Below are 18,771 nucleotides of genomic sequence, written 5' to 3' on the forward strand. Positions count from 1 at the left end.
TTTTGGAGATTGATTTTAGAAGGATTAGGTAATTCCTGGAGGAAGTTTGGCAAACTTGCCATTAGCTCTTTAAGGTTCTGGGGCCATAAAGAGCAGAGCAAATCCATCTGTATGAGGGAGAAAATGTGGCCTAATCTCCTTCCTCTGTATTAAAATTACCAGGGCTGCGATCCATTCCCAAAAGTAAAATTAAAGATTTATTTGTGAAACTGCATGTAAGGCCTGGATCTAGCCCTTATAATAGGTAAGATTATGCAGTTCTCTTTCACCGTTGTCGGCAGGGTTTTCTCACGGCTTTCTGCCTAAAAGGGAGGAGACAGATATTTCTGCATGTTTGAAGCAAACGCATGGGGTCATGTGTGAGGGTTTGCCTCCTGGTGCTCTTGCTTTGCTGCACAATTTCAGTCAAACCAGCCTGAAAGTAGCAGAAAGGCACAAGGAAGTAAGACAAAGTGATCTGTGATGAATTCCTCTTACCTCATTGGCCCAGCAGCAGAAGGAGGAAGAACAGGGGTGAACAAAACCCTCCAATGCAGAGGTGATAATTTAAGCAGAAGATGCTGGTGCTAGCTGAAAGTAGCCAAAGCAAAGCAGGGTTTGCAGATAAAAGTTAATATCAGAGTAATTGAAAAAGTCAGACAAGTTTTCCTGAACATTTTGTGTTCCCGGGGCTTGACTCTTTTTCCCTAAGTCGAATGATCTAATAAAAGGCAGTACGTTCCCCTAGAAATCCTGTCTCTTATACTTTCAGAGCATCACATTTCCAAAGAGCCTACTACAGCAACAGCAGAGATAAAGCAGCCATCAAGGGTTATGATGAACACTTTTTCATGTCTCTTTTTGTTGTTTTCTTTTCTTGATGTTCGTGCTTAACCAGTTCCATGGTTTCCCTTGATGCTTGGGATGTTTTGGTCTGATCTCTGGCCTGTTCAGCTTCAAAGTGTGAGGTTCCCTTATCCTACAAGCCTCAACTGCAGCTGCCACCAGCTTCAGCGGGATTCTTCTGCAAGAGGGCCTGCTTGAATCCACCTGCAGCGTGGCTCTGCTTTCAGCTTCAGTGTGCAGCTGGCTCACCCAACCAGCCTGAGCTTAAAAACACCCAAGTGTGGCACACCAGGGCTCTATTATGGCTTTTTGTCCCATTCACTGTTAGGTTTGCCCTTGTGAAAACCCATGGGAATTTGTGCAGGCAGTCTTTCTTGCAGATTTGCAGAGAGATTTGGTTGACTTGTCCTAGAATCCTTAGAGTTGAAAGGGACCTTTAATGATCATCTAGTCTAGCTCCCTTGCGATGAACAGGGACATCCACGGCTCTATCAGGTTGCCCATCCAGCCTGGCCTTGAAAGTCGTCAGCGATGGGGCTTCCACCACCTCTCTGGGCAGCCTGTTCCGGTGCCTCACCACAGTCAGCCTTCTCTTCTCCAGGCTGAACAGACCCCGCTCTCTCAGCCTGTCCTCAGAGAGGATGTGTTCCATCACTTGGACCATTTCTGTGGCTCTCCTCTGGATGCACTCCGACAGGTCCATGTCTCTCCTGTACTGAGGACTCCACATGTGGACGCAGTACTCCAGGTGAGGCCTCACCAGCGCAGAGTAGAGGGGCAGGATCACCTCCCTCACCCTGCTAGGCACGCTTCTTTTGATGCAGCCCAGGATTTGGTTGGCTTTCCGGGCTGTGAGGGCACATTACTGGCTCATATCCAGCTTCCCATCCACCAGTACCCCCACATCCTTCTTGGCAGGTCTGTGCTCAGTCCTTTCATCCCCCAGCTTGTCTGGCTTGTCTAGCTGTCTGGACTTGGGTTTGTGTTTTTATTAAGGTCAGGCCTTAGTATTTGTGTGACATACTCTGCAGTTCCTGCTTCTTGGTTTCTTGGAGCTCCTTGATTTCACTGTTACTCGTTAGCGGCGTTAGCACATATGGTGTTTGATAGGAGAGGTCCCTGTCCTGCAGACTTTGCAGCTGTGGCTGAGGCTTGAAGGAGAATAGGCATCTTCTATTAAGTCAGTGGAGAGGGAAGGAGCAGAGGCAGAAATAAAAGCCACGGGAGGTTGGGAAGCAGCACATTCTTCTTTCTGAAAGAAATGTTTTTGCAAAAGAAAATTAAGAGAAATAAAGTGCCTTTTCAGATTCAGATTTACAGAAGTACCATGGTTTTCCACTCCGCCTGGAAAGCACAAGTAAGAGAGATTTTAGAAGTAAAAGAATATTTTCTGTCTCTTTTTCCTTCCTTCCCTGCTTTCGGCGGTGGTGATGGGCCACTTCAGCCAATCTTTAATGCCCTTATGCATGTAATGTTGATTCTTCAGCTCTCAGCTTTTTGCTGTCTGCTCTCACTAAAAAACAGAGCTGCTTTTATTTTGCCACCCACTTAGAAAAATCCAAATTTGCCAGAACTTGAGCACTGAGATCTGGAACTCATTACTAACTCCCATCTCTCATTGCCTCTCACTCTTTTTCAAATTCAGCACACCCCAACTTCTCTTTGCAGGATATCTACACAGCTTTCAGCTCACTATTGAAATAAATGTATGTAGAGGCTGAAATGATACAAGCTGTGTTATGGTGCTCACTTGTCCAAGTCTCAGACAGGGAAAGGTCTCAGTTAATGTTATAAGAAATTCACCTTTTCAGCAGGTCCCATATCATATGTCACATCTTTTTGACAGTCAAACATCAATTTGGAAATGCTCTGAAATGAACTTCAAGTGAAGAATGGCTCAAGGTCAAGCAAAGGAGGACACATTGCAGTGACAAGCAAGTCGTAATGAACAGCTGTCAGTCTGAGTGGGATGGATGTGCGTGTGCACACTTCCCAATTTTGGGGTGCTGAAATCCACTCTCAGCTCTATGAGGCACAGGGAGGGATGCTAGCTAGTATCACTTTCAGACCACCACATCTCATTAAGGAACAGAATTAGCAGATTTCTTGCCACCTGCTTGCTTGGAGAGTCAGAGCCCCACCTGCACTGTGTTGCAATGGAGGCCATAGAATCATAGAATCACCAAGGTTGGAAAAGACCCACAGGATCACGCAGTCCAACCATCCACCCATTATGTCCCTCAACACAACGTCCAAATAGCTCCTCCATGTTTTGGAGAAGCTAAATGAGAGCCCTTGTTTTGAGGACATGGTTTAGTGAGAACTATTGATGATGGGTAGATGATTGGACTGGGTAATCCTGTGGGTCTTTTCCAACTTTGGTGATTCTATGATGGGTCAGAGCACAAGTGATCACGAGTCAGTGTTTATAATGAGAAGAATGAGTGCAGATCGAACCAATGCTACGAATATTCTTGGCACTTTATGAAAAGCTGGCTTCACAAAACCAAAGCATATTGTTGTTGCTGAGGGTAAAAAAGAAAGGGTGGGTGATAATTGGGAAATATTAAAAACATTTTATTGAAGGCCCCCAAAGACTATATAGGATGTGGAGATTCTTGCTGGTTGCTGAAGCAATAACCTTAGGGGGACAGCAAAGGAACAATTAAAAACATAACATGGAGTAAAGGAGTTGTTGGTAGTGACTAAAAGCCATGAATGAGAAACAGTAGAAAATTAATAATTAAAAAAAAAGCATCTGGAGCCTTCTGTGAAGGATTTGTTCTTTCCCTGGCAAATTAGGAAGGTTACTGTTTGGCTTAGCAAAGAGAATATTGAGAAACAATCTGGCCGCTGGCTGTAAGTGCTTAACAGGGAACGAGCACTTGTCCAGAAGTTTGAGGAAATGGAACAGAAGAAGCAAATTGCAGACCTGAAATAAGGTGTGCATTTTTAATGGAGAACCAGTAGGTGCCAAAAAAATAACCAGCCAAGGATAGGGCTGCATGGCTATACCTTGAATGTTTCTGCTTTTTACCAGCTCGCACTGTCTGCAGGGAGGGTGGGGCCTGGGAAACTTTTTGTGGCCAGTATAGTTGGTGGCTGATACAGCTAGCTGTTTATTAGAAAATAGGCTATTCCACTGAGAAAGCTGTGACAAGCAATGCCAAAGGAACACTTGTTACAGCATTTGGAAACAAAGTTTACTGCGTGGAATAACAATGAGGTCTGTAACTTTGATCAATTAACAATGAAGCTCTGCCACCTCTGAGCGTGTTCTGCTTGGTCTCTACTCTGCATCTCAGCGTGGCCAGCCTTCCCAACATACTAAATTCTCCTAGCACCTTCTTGCCATCGAGCTCGCTCAGAGATCTCACTCCTTCGCCACTCCCTGCAGGCCAGGTTGCTTTGCTGCTGTCTTTCCTGAGTCACACAGAGAGTAAGGACCATGGGAACTTCTTCCTAATGGGCAGGAAAATTACTGCCTCCCCTCAGGCTTTCTACTAAATCAGATCAAGCATTATTTTCTACATTAGCGTCTTTCACTTTGGTTACAGCAAGCACAGATCCCTGTTAGTAATGCCACTGACATTACCTGATACATGCAGAAGCGTGTCCAGGCTGTCCAGGTTATGACCCTGTTAACTCTCTAGAGACCACATCAAAGCAAAATAAGTACAAAATGAATAAGTGAGCAGGTTTACATCTTTATTCACATTCGTTGGGAACCACAGGCTCTTCTAAAGTTATGTTTACTACAGAGTTTGGAGGAAACGCTTCCTCTTGTCTCTCAGCAAAGGGAGTATTTGTAAAGCTCAGAGAAGGGCATGGAACCAAAACTGAACCATTGCCTTTGGGGCCTCGCGCTGTCCCCTTTGAGGCTTCCTTTTGGGTTTAGTGAAATGGCAACCCGAGAAGCCCGGATCACAAGCAGCTTGTGACGTTTGAAAGGCAGGGGTTACTTGTGCCAACAGCAAGATGTGTGATGCATAAGGATTTTATGGGTCAAAAGGGCTCAGAGTCCTTCAGTTACCAGAACAGTACGAAAATCATACAGTTTTGTGCTTGAAACTTTATTGCTTTCGTGGAGGTAGAATTATTTATATACTTCAGCCAGCTTTTAGCACCTTTATATTTCTCACCAGCAGTGCGAAAACATTTTGTCAGCAGAGTACAGTTAGAGCTGTACTTGTACCAAGGACACAACAGGTTGAATACTTTCCTGCTGTCTTCTCACTTGTGCCCCATTCATTTGGAAGAACGTGGAAGGGCACTTCGTGAGGCCCAGAGAACACTGAAGCTCCTGGGAAGAACCAATGCTTTGGCAGCTGTATGTGCTCAATGAAATTGGTAAGAGAAAAGGGGCACATTCAGGGCAGTGATTTCCAATGACAGGAGCAGGATTCCTCTCACGTACTTTAGGTTTCCCAGCTATTACTCAGCTATCCTTCAGGTCCGAGCATCTTTTCTTTCCAGCAATGGTGCGAGCACCCATAATATCCCTTTACACTCTTCCTGTAACCTCCCAGAAGAACCCAGGTAACTGAGTGGGAGGTTTTGATGACCCTATCACACAGGTTCTGAAGTTTCCCAGAACAAGTCTTCGTGATCCCTGTGCTTCATCTCTGGACACCTATTTAAACATGGAGTAACCTGTGCATGGGCATCTCCAGTTCAGACTTGATTTTGGACACATCAGACAGCAAACACAAGCGAAAGCAATGTGTTTTGAGTAGGGCATAGTTTCCATTTGTCTACTAGAACGCCTCCAACCTCATGGCAGTCAGTCAAATCATTAAAAGAAGTGTTCTCATCTTCACCAGCCTGTGATGTCCTCAGTCAGCATTTAATTTTCTGCAGGGACTTGGACAGCAATGTTTTGTTGAGCTCTTCAGGCAGGCAGCAGTCACCTAGCACAGGACCACAGGGACTTGGTTGTGCTGAACAAAATGTAAGGAAAGGATCTTCAAATACCATCTCATCCTTTAGCCCGTCCACAGGGACAAAAAGATATATATATATCTTCTTTCTCCATAACCTTTCTTGTATATAAAAATGGGGAAGAAAAGCCAAATCTTTTCTTTCTATGCCCTCTGAAGAATATCCAATGTACCACCTGTGGTTAGCACGTTTTTCTACTTTATTCCACCCAAGAACTTATTGTACTGTTTTTTTTTTTATTATTATTATTATTACTGCTATAGGCTGAAGCACAGCTGTCATTACAAGGTTACCAAACAGGTTGGTGAGACTATTAAGCTTGACTGCCATTCTGACTTCTTCAGAACTGAAACACTTTCCAAAGCCGTCTGATGATGACTTACTTTAAAAGGCTCTGTTTTTTTTTCTTTTCTACAAAAAAAGCACACATGCTCTCTTCCTCATACACTTCTGCAGTGTCACAGTACAGCACCTACACTGCTGGTCTAGAAATAAGCGGTGAGGTCACCAGAGATTAAACAGTTCAAGTCACTGGAAGTGCTAACTTTTGTCCAACCCATAAGCTCACAACTTCATGGCAAAGTACTTATATGTTGTGTCAAATGATATAGGAGAGTCTTTACAGATAAGTCAGCCTTAGGTGGTGACGCACTGGTAGAGGTTGCCCAAGGAGCTTGTGGATACCCCATCCCTGGAGGCATTCAAGGCCAGGCTGGATGTGGCTCTGGGCAGCCTGGTCTGGTGGTTGGCGACCCTGCACATAGCAGGGGGGTTGAAACTCAGTGATCACTGTGGTCCTTTTCAACCCAGGCCATTCTATGATTCTGTGATTCTATGAATTTGTTACCCATGCCAGGGACTCTGCACAGCTTCTGTGTACACACCACTGGATATGACACTGCTTCACACAGGGCCAAGCAGAGAGCAGTGCTTAGGAAGGAGCTTGTTATTACCCACTAGGAGTGCCCAGGGAGGAGTGCAAAACACTGGGGGAAGGCCACTGTAAATCCTGCCTTCATACAATGTTGGTGATTTGACTGCTTGCTTTCTGATTGCCAGCTTGAGACAAAGCCCCAGATGCCAGCTGTAAAGGCTGGAAACTAATTAATAAATAAGGAGGAACACTGAGATTTCTTTTTCTGGATTTCTAGCTGAAGCTAAGAACATCTCTGAATACTTTACTGAAACAAGCCACACACAATGTGAGACTGATACCTTTAAAATGATGCTAATCTAGTCTTGGAGGAGTCGGTTTTAATGTTGGATTAATATCTGTTTAAGTCTCCTACCGTGTTTCAGGCTCAGGAGAAAAGCACTGTATCTCAAAAATACTCCAGAGTTAATCAGGGATGTGGCAGCATCTGCTTAAGACAGACCTGTAATTGAATCATCCCTAATTAACCTATCACCTCAGCAGAAGGGAATAGGATGTTGGTACAACTGCTGAAATGGATGAGGGCAGTGGGGATGGGAAGGGGGAAGGATGAGGGAAAGGCAAATAAAGCAATTTGCCTAACACCTAGTTTTATAAAAAAATTGGAAGGAGGAAGGGAAAAGAAATTAAAGTATATGAATCATTAAATCTGTTCGGTATGGTAAATCATGCTGCGGTTTCAGAAACATCGGAGCATATTTATGTGATAATCAATGCATGGTTTGGGTCCAAGGAGTGTTTTCTTGTTTGTACGGTTTGAGCTGTTTACCGTATTTACAGATATTTTTCCTATCATTACTGCTGACCTAATTTGCATCTGTAATAATTGTCATTTCAAACTAGAGAAAGCCTAGTTTACAAACTAGCAGGCAGAAAATAAGAAGAATGTCAGAGAGCTCCTCATAGGAAATAATAATACAGCGTCAGCTGTGTATTTATTGAATGAAATGACAGCACAAATCAAAATGAGGAATATTTCCTATTTGAAATAAATCTCACAGAAGTACACAAATCCTGAAGAACACTGCTTGATTTAATATCGTTTTCCTATTTTGTGCTAGCTGGCTAATATACAGTAATTGCCATTTGTTTCATGCAGTGCCCTGCCAGACTGTTTTAGATTACTTGAAGACTGTGCTTCAGCATCACAACCAACTTATGGTACCACAGCCAACAGACCATCCGACTGAGGTAGTATACGGTGAAGACAAGCTACTTATTTTTTGAGTTTGAAAATTCATTGAAAACCTGTAGAAAAGTAAATTAGAAGTTGCTGGAAGAATACGTGTAATAGTAAAATATGTAAAATCTTTAATTAAACTGTCGTTCTTGGTACAGAAATCCCCACAACGTAAGAGCATCATCACTAGTGCATCTGCATCCATCCCACTTGGGTAATTTTCTCTCCCCTTCCCTTGGGATGGTGATTGATGAGTGACAGGTGGACTTCAGGCTGGGGCTGGTCTGGTGAAAGCTGTAGCTGGAAGCAGGGAGCCTGGTGAAACCCCCCTCCTACTCCCAGCCAAGTGGGTGCTACTGGTTGGCCAAAGACAGGGGGCTAAGGCACTGCCAGCCCGAAGAGAGAGATGGAGGAAGTGGACAGCTTGTGGCCAACAAGTACTTTGTAAAGAAAAAAAGTGGGGCTGCCTCCAGCTTCCCACAAAGCCTCCTGTTGTCTAATGCAGCCCTGAGCTGGTTTAAGCTGAACTACAAATGACTTCCTTCGTTTAGCCACCAGAGCCACTGCATGACTTCAGGAAGTATTTGGAGCACCCTTTCTTTTCAGAAAGGATCCCAAACAAAACGTTACACATTGGCTATTTTGTGCTTAATGCAAAGTTTGGGGATTTTTGTAATTATATGCCTTTTGAAAGCGCTTCAGTGAAAAAGCAGGGAATTGATGTCCTCCCCTTAGACTCCCATAGGCATGGGTATCAGCTCCGGTGTAACTCGTTAATTTTGTTCCAATGTGTTCCTATTCAGGCATGTAAAAAATGTCTATCTCTGTATGTATGCTTACATATATATAGTCCATACATGTCAGTGCATGTCATTCACGCAAGCAAAACCACAGGAGGGAAGACATAGGTGTAGTCTGACCTCCCATTGCTCCTCATATAAATTGTATGTCGTGCAAGTCTCACAGAGTCCAGTTGAGCACAGTTTTGCTGAAGATGCTTTGCAGCAGTTCAGACTTTGCGTTGGATTGCTTCTCTCTTCAGTTTTACTCTGTGCAAATTGCTATACATATATATTTATATTTATATATCATTGGATGTTATCACTCCAATACATTCCAGTGTTTCATTTTCCCTTTTTAATGCTCTTCTGTTTAACTAAATTTTTCCAGCACAGTAAAAATGAGGCTGTTCTGTAATGCCCACATGGAATCACTTGTCATGATGTGACAGAATTTTTTATTCAATTAAACACTTAGATGCTAATCTTTTATTCATAAGTTTAATCATGTACAAATACAAGCATGAACACATTTGTACTTTAGTTCATCCTTCAGGATCTGCTTATTTCATTTCTGGAAGGTTTTCTGTTTGTTTTAGTTTAATGACTGCTGGACGCATCAAACTGCATCATATATTTACCACGAGTATTTTGCCCAGAAGTGCCTCACTCTGGCAGCAAGTAATGAAAGTGTATCTGTAGCAGGAAACAGTAATTGTTCAACAGAATATCATAACACTGTATCATGCCTTTGGTGAAGAACAAGGAAAAATATCCTAAATTTCAGTGGGAATAAGAGAGAAGTATAATAAAATTTGGGCTGAGGAAATTACGCAAAATTTATTACCTTCTCCACAGTTAATAGTAATGGGAGCTCTCATGAAATTTAGATGTGAGGCCTTCCTGCACTAGATTTAAAAACCCACATTTCCATTAGAGAGATGCATTTAAACAGAAAGGTGGCTTTTAGGATAACTTGCTGCTTAGCAAAGCCACCCACGAGCATCCATCCTGAACACACAGTGTTCCAGTGTTCACACAGGGAGTGAGCCTGGAGCATAAGGCTGTGCAAGGGCTGGCATTGCACTGCTCCTGCCTGCCTTGCCTAAAGGCGAGGCAGCGCCCATAGTCAGCTGTGCCAGTATCAGTAAGAAAGGTTCTTGCTTTGCTGTATTTTATCTTAATAGGAAAAAAAGGAGGTTTCGGGGATCTATGGTATGTATAAAAGGGATGCGGAGCAAGCCGCTGGAAAAAAAGTGCCGACATTGGGGTTAGATGTGCATTACATCTGAGGGAACAAGCCAAGGAAATATTAGTGTCAGCTCCAACTGCGTTGGGATATTTGGCCATCAGAGCAACAAGGCCCATCTCCTCCTTTATATTTTGGCTTCCGTTGCTGAGTTTTAGATTTGCCTATGGCTGCCTTTGCAGTGGTTTGCACAAAGCCAGTTAGGTCTGCAGTGAGGCAAATAGGTGGCATGCCATCACATAGGTGATGCTCCTAGAGGTGTTCCACACACTGGGAGGTGACAGTTCCAAGTTGTACCAAGAGACTCTTCAGTGACCCCTCTTCACAGCCTTCACTGCTTTCAGCCTCGTGCTTACTTACCAACTATCAAAAAATTAAAAGCAAATCTCAAGGAAAAGCTTCAAAGATGCTCCCAAGGTGCCCCCAGCATGCTTTTATAACCACATGAAAAGACACAAGAGCAGTTCTTAAAAGAGTTTTCAGGTATCAAAGGTGTGAAAGCAGGGAAGGTAACTTTGCAGCAGTTGACCACAAGCATAGCACGCAGGTGTAAGAAGCACTTTAATAAAGTATTTTTATAGCAGGCATCACTTTACAAGTGTCTAAGAGGGCGTGGTGTTGGTTTATTTGCATGGTTTATTTCCTTATTGATTTACTGTATCAACAGCACCATCATATATTAATTGACTAATCCCAAACTGTAGCATTTTATAGGAGGCGAGAATGAAAGTAACACGATTGAGGTACAGTTGACTCAAGAGGGTTTATAATGGGTGTGGATTACAGGAATCCCCATAATTAGTCCCTCCGCATTCATTTAATGTTGGAATATTAAAGCACACAAATTACAAAGGTTAAAAGCAAAATTTCTTTCCAGCTGACACGGTGGCATTCCTGTAAAGCTGTAATTTGAGTTAATATGGCATTCATTAATAGTAATGAAGCTTTTAGTTTTCATAGTTGCTTTATTTATTTTCTTTATGTTTTTTCACAGTAACGTAACTGCTGTCAGGTTTCAGGTGTGCACTACAGAAGTGATAAGTTTATTATAAAAATAGACCAAAAGAGCCACCTCTGAGGAAAACTGTCAGCTGCTGTGAAGTGATCCATTTGATCATGCTCTTCAAAGACCCTTTCCATGCGTTTTAACAGATTAAGAGGGAAGGTTATATTTAAATAGTATATCCAGTCGCTGGTTCTTGACCTACTTGCTGAAGTGCAAATTATCGGTAGCCATCTCTTAAACGTGTTCCTTTCACCTTGCCAAGTTGCAGTTATAAAAAATGGAAATGTAATTGAAAAGGTACCCACTAAGAGCAATGATGTGTTCACCTCGGTGTGTGTTTCCCTGTCAGTATCCCAGCTGTTTAAGAAGCATGTGTTTTTATTGCAGCTGGCACAAGCTGTTTGCCTTGTAAAATAAGCAATGGAAATATTTCCTTTTTGCAGGGGAGCAAGCAGTTGCTGAACAACTACCCTGTCTACATCACTAGTAAACAGTGGGATGAAGCTGTAAATTCATCAAAGAAAGACGGACGGCGGCTCCTTCGATATCTCATCAGATTTGTTTTCACAACCGATGAGCTTAAGTACTCATGCGGCCTTGGGAAAAGGAAAAGGTCAGTGCAGTCAGGAGAGACAGGTCCTGAAAGACGTCCTCTGGATCCAGTAAAAGTAACATGTCTCAGAGGTACTGCATCCTTTCGCTCAGTGTCCACCATATGTGATCTCATTTCACCGCATTGGCTCTGGCTCAGTAGAAGCATTTGGCTGACAGTTGCACATCTAGAAAGGGTTTCAGAGACAAGTGACAAGCAGCCAGAAACCCTCCCCTTTTTTTTAATACATACATATGTGTATGTATGTATTATATTTATGTGTATAGATATTTGAATGGGAAAAAAACAGAGCTGCTTACTTCAGGGAGGAGATAGGTCAATGAGTGCATGACACCAATGTATGTGAAACAGCAAAGGAACATCAGACAGTCCTGATTGCCCTCCTTTGTAGTAAAACAACAGGACATTCTTTGATGCTGATACACAGTAAAGTTAACCAAAGGAATATTTTTAGCCAAACCTTTTTAGCAAATGGCACTCCAAGTCAGTGAACGGCCTTTAAATCAAAACCTTACCAGGATTTGGAATAGATTTGGACTTTAATTAGGGCCAAGAACACCTGCAGGTTAGATAGATAAATACACGTGTGTACAAATGCACTGTCAAGGATGTAACTTCTTTGAAATAGTGATGTAACATTTACTGTAAAAGTTAGGGAACCCTCACATTTGGCCTCAAAAAGTTTTACAAGCAATTCACAACAGCAAACAGTGATGATGTTGGACAATACAGGAAAAGGACCTAGATTTAGAAGAATTTTCTGTTGTGGCATTTCATACTTGGGTTTCTTGAAACTTTAAGACCTGTTGCCATGCTTTATAATGAAACATACAAAGCAGGACCTTTTAATGTTCTGCTTTAAAAAAATATTTTTGTAGTATTGGTGCCTGCATTTCTTAAATGCATCTGCTTATCATCTATTTAATGAACTTTACTTATAGTGTTCTATGAGCACATGCCTTAAATTTAGATTGAGCTGACTTCAGCTTCACATCACTGATGTTTTATTCGTCAGTGTGGTGTAAACTGATCGATTTTCAGCAGCCAACAGTAATATTTTTTAGTCACATAACAGCAACTCCAAGTTGTTACACATAAGACGGAGCCTCTTCCCATTTGGGTTAGAGGAATTCAGCAAGGCCAAGCAAATCATAACTTTAGTTGTAGCACATTGATGTAACCAGGTAAAGAACTCGGTTTTTATATACAGCCAAATTAGGCAAAGATGTTCTTATACTATGAAGGAACCTGTTAACCTGTTATATGATACTCTGTCAGTCCTTACAGTCCATGAGTGCTCAGTAGAAGGGCAAGGCCATTGCACAGCATGCCACAATGGAGTCTGGAGCTGGATTCAGGGTCTCAGAAGTTCTTCTGGAAACTGAAGGCTGAAGGGATGAATACTATTTGCTAAATGGATTTACATTTCATCTAACAATTTGTGCACAGAGAGCTAATGCCCTTTTCTTCCTCTTTCTCCCCCGCTTCTTCCCACTAGGACTAAGAGTAATTCCACCCGTAGATGAATTTACATGTATGGCTAATTGCCTCTTTGGGCACTAAGGAGACCGAATGTGGAAGCATTCTTTGGGAGAAAGAGAAAGGCCAATTGTCTTAATTTTCAGAATCTTGAACAGGAAGTCAAAACATTCAGTGTAGTTAAGAAAGCCAAACAGACAGTTGTCCCTTTGGACTTTCTTGTGTGGGTGGGAATGTTATGACATTCCACAGTGCCAAGGGTTAGCTATTGGCTCCTACCCATTTGCAAGCCCAGGTAACACGTCTGACTAATTACCAGCATATCACACCATGGCCAGAAGAGCAAACTGCTACTCTCTGCACTCAGAGTGGATTAAACATCTGTAAACATTTTCAGTTTATTCCTACAATAGCCCATTGTCTGGAACCAGCTTTCCAGTAGCCCAGCATTCCTAAGTTATCAGACTAATCCTTTGCATAGTGACCATTACTTTAAGAAAAGAAATATGTTTGTGAAGTCTCATGTGAACATAACTAGGAATTACTGTTGACTGTGTGGGAAATGAACTTAAATCCTAGATGGCTGTCACTTCTGCAGACACACTGCTGGAAGAGCTATGCAAAAATCACATCCTAATTGTCCAACAGATGAGATATCTTGCAGGCATGGCAACTCATGTAGGAGCACAGGATTCCCTGGTCTCAAGATGTTGTGACAGTAAGGAAGTTACCTTTCTCCACTTATTGTGCGCTGTTGGCTTGTCAACAGGAGAAAATGGAATTCAAAAATATCCTAGGAGATGCAGCACTGCATGAGGGAATAACTAATGTTACAGAATAAATAAGAAGCTGGGTTTCCTTATAAGATACAATATATCCAATACATCTAATGAGGCTCCCTCACATTTAAAATTGGACTTAGATGTTTCAAAGTCCAAAGAACACCTATTGGAGATCTGTCTAGCAGTTACAATTCCAGAATGGGTGAGGCATCTTCTGCAAGTGTAGTTATTGCACATCAAAGAATCTGAAAAGAAATTTTAAAAGCTAATCATCACACATGAACAGCTGTCTATAGAAGAAGCAGCAGCAGCTTAAATGGCCAAATTACATGCAGTAGAGTTCACTTTCCCACACATTGATAGCTATTGCATGGCTCCCCAATTTAGTCCTTTCATCTCATTTAGCTATTTCTTAGGCCAGTTTAGTCTCTGAAAAACAAGTGTCAGATTCCAAAAGATGAAAAGAGCAGGACTTAAAAGGAAAGAAACTCCAAGGAGAAAGTAGCACCGAACTGAAATGCCAGTAGTCACATTTTAGAGCGGGTTGCGTGCTGCTGCAGCCTGCTGGTGTTCCAGCAGCCAGCAGAGGGAGATGATGAAGGTCCTTGAAAGTAACCACACACATAAAACAGGTTTCAAGTGAAACACATCCCAGCTTTAACTTCTAACTTTTACGTGTATTGCAGACGCTGAATCATAAATGTCACTTAGAATTAATTCTTTTTACAAGAGGGGATTTTATCTTCAGGTCCCATCAGGTAGAAGAGCAGACATGCATGTGAAGAAGCACACTTGTAGAGAAGTACAGTAGGTCCAGCTGGCATTATCATGGCATTTCCCATAAGGCTTTTCTTCTGCTTAAGTAGAACAGTGATGCCCTGTTTCTTATTTCCCATGGGCTTTTGGTGTCTGGGCGATAGCAGGTGCTGCCAAGACAAGCTGGTTTTTGTATTCTTACCTGTTTTCCTGCAGAGTTCATTAGAATGCATTGTACTTCCAACCCTGACTGGTGGATGCCATCCGAAGAGCAAATCAACAAGGTCTTCAGCGACGCGGTAGGACACGCTCGTCAGGGGCGTGCAGTGGGGACTTTCCTTCACAATGGGAACTCATATTACGAAGGGACTGACCATCCGGGGTCACAGGATGAAGTCTTCAATAGAGGTATGCAAGATGGATCTGGTGATTGACAGCAGTGAGAGGAAACTCACACAACAGTAGCAAGCGGTTAATTTAGAAGAGACTATTTGTTAAGCATACTTACCCTGAAGTCATTTAAGAGTCCAAAGCATGTTTGAACACATACTGCATACATTTCAGCTTCTCCATTCTATCATATCCTCATTTACAGAAAAAAAACATCCATTTCAAAATCTGCCCTATGGGATTTCTCAGTGCCTATTATTTGCAAGCTCTGTGTAGCACCCCAAGGGGAAACTGCAGTTTGCTTCATCTAGTTCTAGAGAAAAGATGACTTAAAAATTACAAAAATATCAAAAGAAACAAAAGCTGCCATTTTATTTGCGTATTTCTAACAGGCCCAGGTCTGGACTTCAGACATAACAACCAGATACTATTTGCTTTTCCTGAGTAGGAGATGTAAGAACACGTCTCCATGCTTGTGACAATAAAAGAAGTGGTCACTCGTTTCATAACAGGAAGTAGCATAATTACAAATGCTATCTTAAAATACCACGTAAGATGGAAAATTCAGGGACCTCCTTTAGCCAACTATGCCAGGAAATTAAGCTTCTTGCATCAGACAGCACCAGTCGTCAACCACAGAGTCTTTCAAAGGCCCAGAACAATAACAGGCTCTTCTAATAGATAAAAATTTCTTCATGTGTCAGATAGAGACCATATATATCTAGGTTTCTGGGGAATTAGATTCGATCGTGACAGTTCTCATCAAAAAAAAAAAAAAAAAAAAAAAGATTGCTAAAAACAAATTGCCATTTCAGAGGACAGGTTTTGCTTTGTCTGTTGCTATTCTGCAACTATGTTATGTAGCTTTAGAGGTTTTTAATTGTCTTTTCTTGGTTTTGCTTTAATTTGTGTTTTGTATCCATTCCTCAAAATAGATGAGGCAATGTGCTGGTCTCAACAGTCAGATGTTCAGTGGTGCATTCAGGGAGGAGCTGAGTTAGAAAATCCTAATTCAGCATTTCTTTGTAAGAGAAGTAAGCCTGGGATCCAGACTAAGAGCTGTAAAAAAGGATGTGTTCTAGAGAAGCCAATTCACAGCAGAGTACAATATGGGAAGCAGAGGCTGATGTAAAGGAAAAACAATCTATCCTTTTCAAACATTTAATTTCAAAGGCTTGGGAGTCCCACGTCCCTCCAAATTGATGCACTCCAGAAATACGTAATGCCAAAGAAACAATCCCCTTTCCTTTCAGCATCAGGGTGTTTCCATCTCCATACCCTGGTCAGTCGCCCAGGCTGCTGCTGGCATTGGTCAGTGCCTGGCCCAGCCTCCTTGGGATGATGTTTCCCAACAGATGGGGATGGGGAACTAGTTTTTGGAAAGAAATTCCAAATTTTGATCGCCTTTAGTGCTACCTCATCAGTGTTTATTCTCCTGAACGTGTGTCTCATACTGCCCAGCTTTCCCACCCACTTTGCTCAAACCATTGGAGAAGCTACTAATTCCTCCTTCCACCCTTCTCCTCTCTTTCCCAACCTTCTCCCATGCCCCGGGCAGAGCAGGAAACACACAGCCCATTCCCTTAAGGGCCTGGAAGGGCTCTCTGCAGTGCGGTGCAGCCATAGCCCCGGCCTAGCTGGAGACAAGGGCCTGGGGCAGTCCCACAAATGGCAGCTCACCCACACCACCATTTTGTCCTGGCATCGGCCTCCTCGTCACCCGCTGTTGTGAGCGGCCTGCAGGCTTCTGTGTGCACACTGCTCAGCCAGGATATGCTTTAGGCCCTTAAATGTCCAATACCTCCTGACTTATTTTTATTTTGGTACTTCTTAAAAGGGGGCTGGTAGGCGCTCATCTGACGCAGACGAACCAATTCATTTTCTAACATTAACAGCAGTTCAGTCACACTGCACCTTACCAGGCCAAGGGGTTTGGGGGCAGCATCTCTCATGGCAGGCAGAGGTGACTTGCTTGGACCAGTCAGTGAGGTGCTGTGGCTGAGGGGGGAGAAACTCGGTGTATAGAAACGTCACAGTACAGATATCCTATAGTAGCTTTTCTGTGTTGAACTTACACGTTTTTTAAGAGAACTATTATAGAAGATGTTACATTGCTCAGATGGTGTAAGTCTTGCTGGTGTATGTTCTATGTGGTGACACTTGCCAGAACTACTTGGTAAAACATGTCAGAGCGTGCGAGTCAGCATTATACTGTAAATTTGTCCACAGCGATATGTATCATGCTGTATTTTTGTAAACATTGTGACAGTTCCTTTCCAGTGTTTAAACACACAAGATAAACAATACAGATGCTTCATTTTTAACAGTCTCAGGACAGAATTACTGGACTGGACAGACCTCTCTCACTTAGTAGCCTGAGGATTCTCCTGGAATATCTTGTAAGTCTAGCTTTACTTTTAGTGTAAAAAGCATAGCCAGTGTCCTGGTACCACTCACAGTCCTGCGCTCTCATACTGTGCAAAATAACCACGTGTATAGTTTTGTCCTGAAAACCACTTCAGCGCTGGAAATGGCTTTGCAGGTTTGGACCTTTCGTTTATGAGCAAAATCTTTCCCTCAGCCGCTTGCGTGCAGTCACCAGTACGTGACTAGCAGCCACAGACAGGCGTCAGAAGAGGGGAGCTCATCTCTTTTTGGGTTTAGTCTTGTTTTTGAAATAACGACAGCATCTCCCTTGTTTTAACTGCTGTTGTGGCCACTTGACTCCTGACCCACCCATCTCATTTCAAAAACCCTTCACCACCACTCGCTCCAATTACCTGAGTCACAAGGCATTATAAATTCACACACATCAAAGCATCGATGTAGCCGCAAGACGTTCGGTATAACGCTCTGGAAGCTGAAATAACAGATAGCTGTAAGCCCTCGCACAGCGAGACAGCAGAATTGACGCGCCGTGCTTTGCACATCAGCACATCCCTTCTGTGCTGGCTGCTCGCGGCAGGCTGGCAGCAGGAGGCTGCTATCCGTCATGTCACTCCCGCACGTCCCAGGAGGATAGATCCTTGTCTTATCCCTCCGTGCTCTTTAATCTTACTGTCATTTATGTATCTGCCTTCTCTCAAACTTTGTGTAGCAGTACCGCACGCCCATCTGTGCCAACATGCCTTCGCTATATTTTCTATGACAAATATTTGTGGAGAAACTGTGATTAAAAAACCATTAATCCTGATATTTTTATTGTTATGGTGTAGTTAATTCTATGAATACTTTCTAACGATGATTGTACTGTGTAGAGTAAGTACAGGTTAGGGATAGACCTTTACCAGATATTGTACAAAAAAAGTGCATAGTGTAATATAGACTAGTAAGGTTTTTGTGACAATTTCTATAGGATGTGTGAATTGTTTTCTATGTGGCAACACACATTTCTTTTAAAAAATATAAAAAACTTAGAGAATTTTTTAAACAGTCAATATTTTTTAATTATAAAGACATTTGTTACCTGCAGTTTACTATTTCAGGCGTTAATCCTAATTTGAATATTGGTTTTATTACTACATACCTCCAGTTCCATTTGTTCTGTTGCATAACAATGCACAATAAAAGTTGGTCTCTGGTTAACTTTTCTGTCTCCCTCTGTGCACACCACAACGACAGCAGCCACCATTGGTTCTAAATACAAATGCGTTTTAGGTTTAGATTTACACACAAGGTTCAAACACTGGCTTTTTCATTAAATGGTTGCTTGGTATGAAGTGCTGGAAAGCACAGGGAAAGATTATGAAGAATTCAAGTATGAATATAAAATAAATCATTTTTGCCTCAAAATATGGCAACGTTTATATATTGATGCACTGGTTAGATAAATAGAGT

General features: G+C 42.4%; 1 protein-coding gene across 2 annotated transcripts in view; it reads left to right on the forward strand.

Annotated features, from left to right (window-relative positions):
- Nucleotides 1-18,519, forward strand: part of BEND4 (BEN domain containing 4) — a 30,368-nt gene extending 11,849 nt beyond the window's left edge. Inside the window, exons 3-5 of one of the 2 annotated variants that reach the window (XM_420730.8) lie at nucleotides 7,800-7,891; nucleotides 11,358-11,598; nucleotides 14,761-18,519. In XM_420730.8, the coding sequence (XP_420730.4) occupies nucleotides 7,800-7,891; nucleotides 11,358-11,598; nucleotides 14,761-14,978 (551 nt within the window). In that variant the 3' untranslated portion in view covers nucleotides 14,979-18,519. The remainder of the gene's footprint in view (nucleotides 1-7,799; nucleotides 7,892-11,357; nucleotides 11,599-14,760) is intronic. The other variant, XM_015285472.4, reaches the window with a different exon arrangement.
- The last annotated feature ends 252 nt before the right edge of the window (nucleotides 18,520-18,771 follow it).

This window comes from Gallus gallus, chromosome 4 (assembly GCF_016699485.2).
Source record: "Gallus gallus isolate bGalGal1 chromosome 4, bGalGal1.mat.broiler.GRCg7b, whole genome shotgun sequence".
NCBI classification, from domain to species: Eukaryota; Metazoa; Chordata; class Aves; order Galliformes; family Phasianidae; genus Gallus; species Gallus gallus.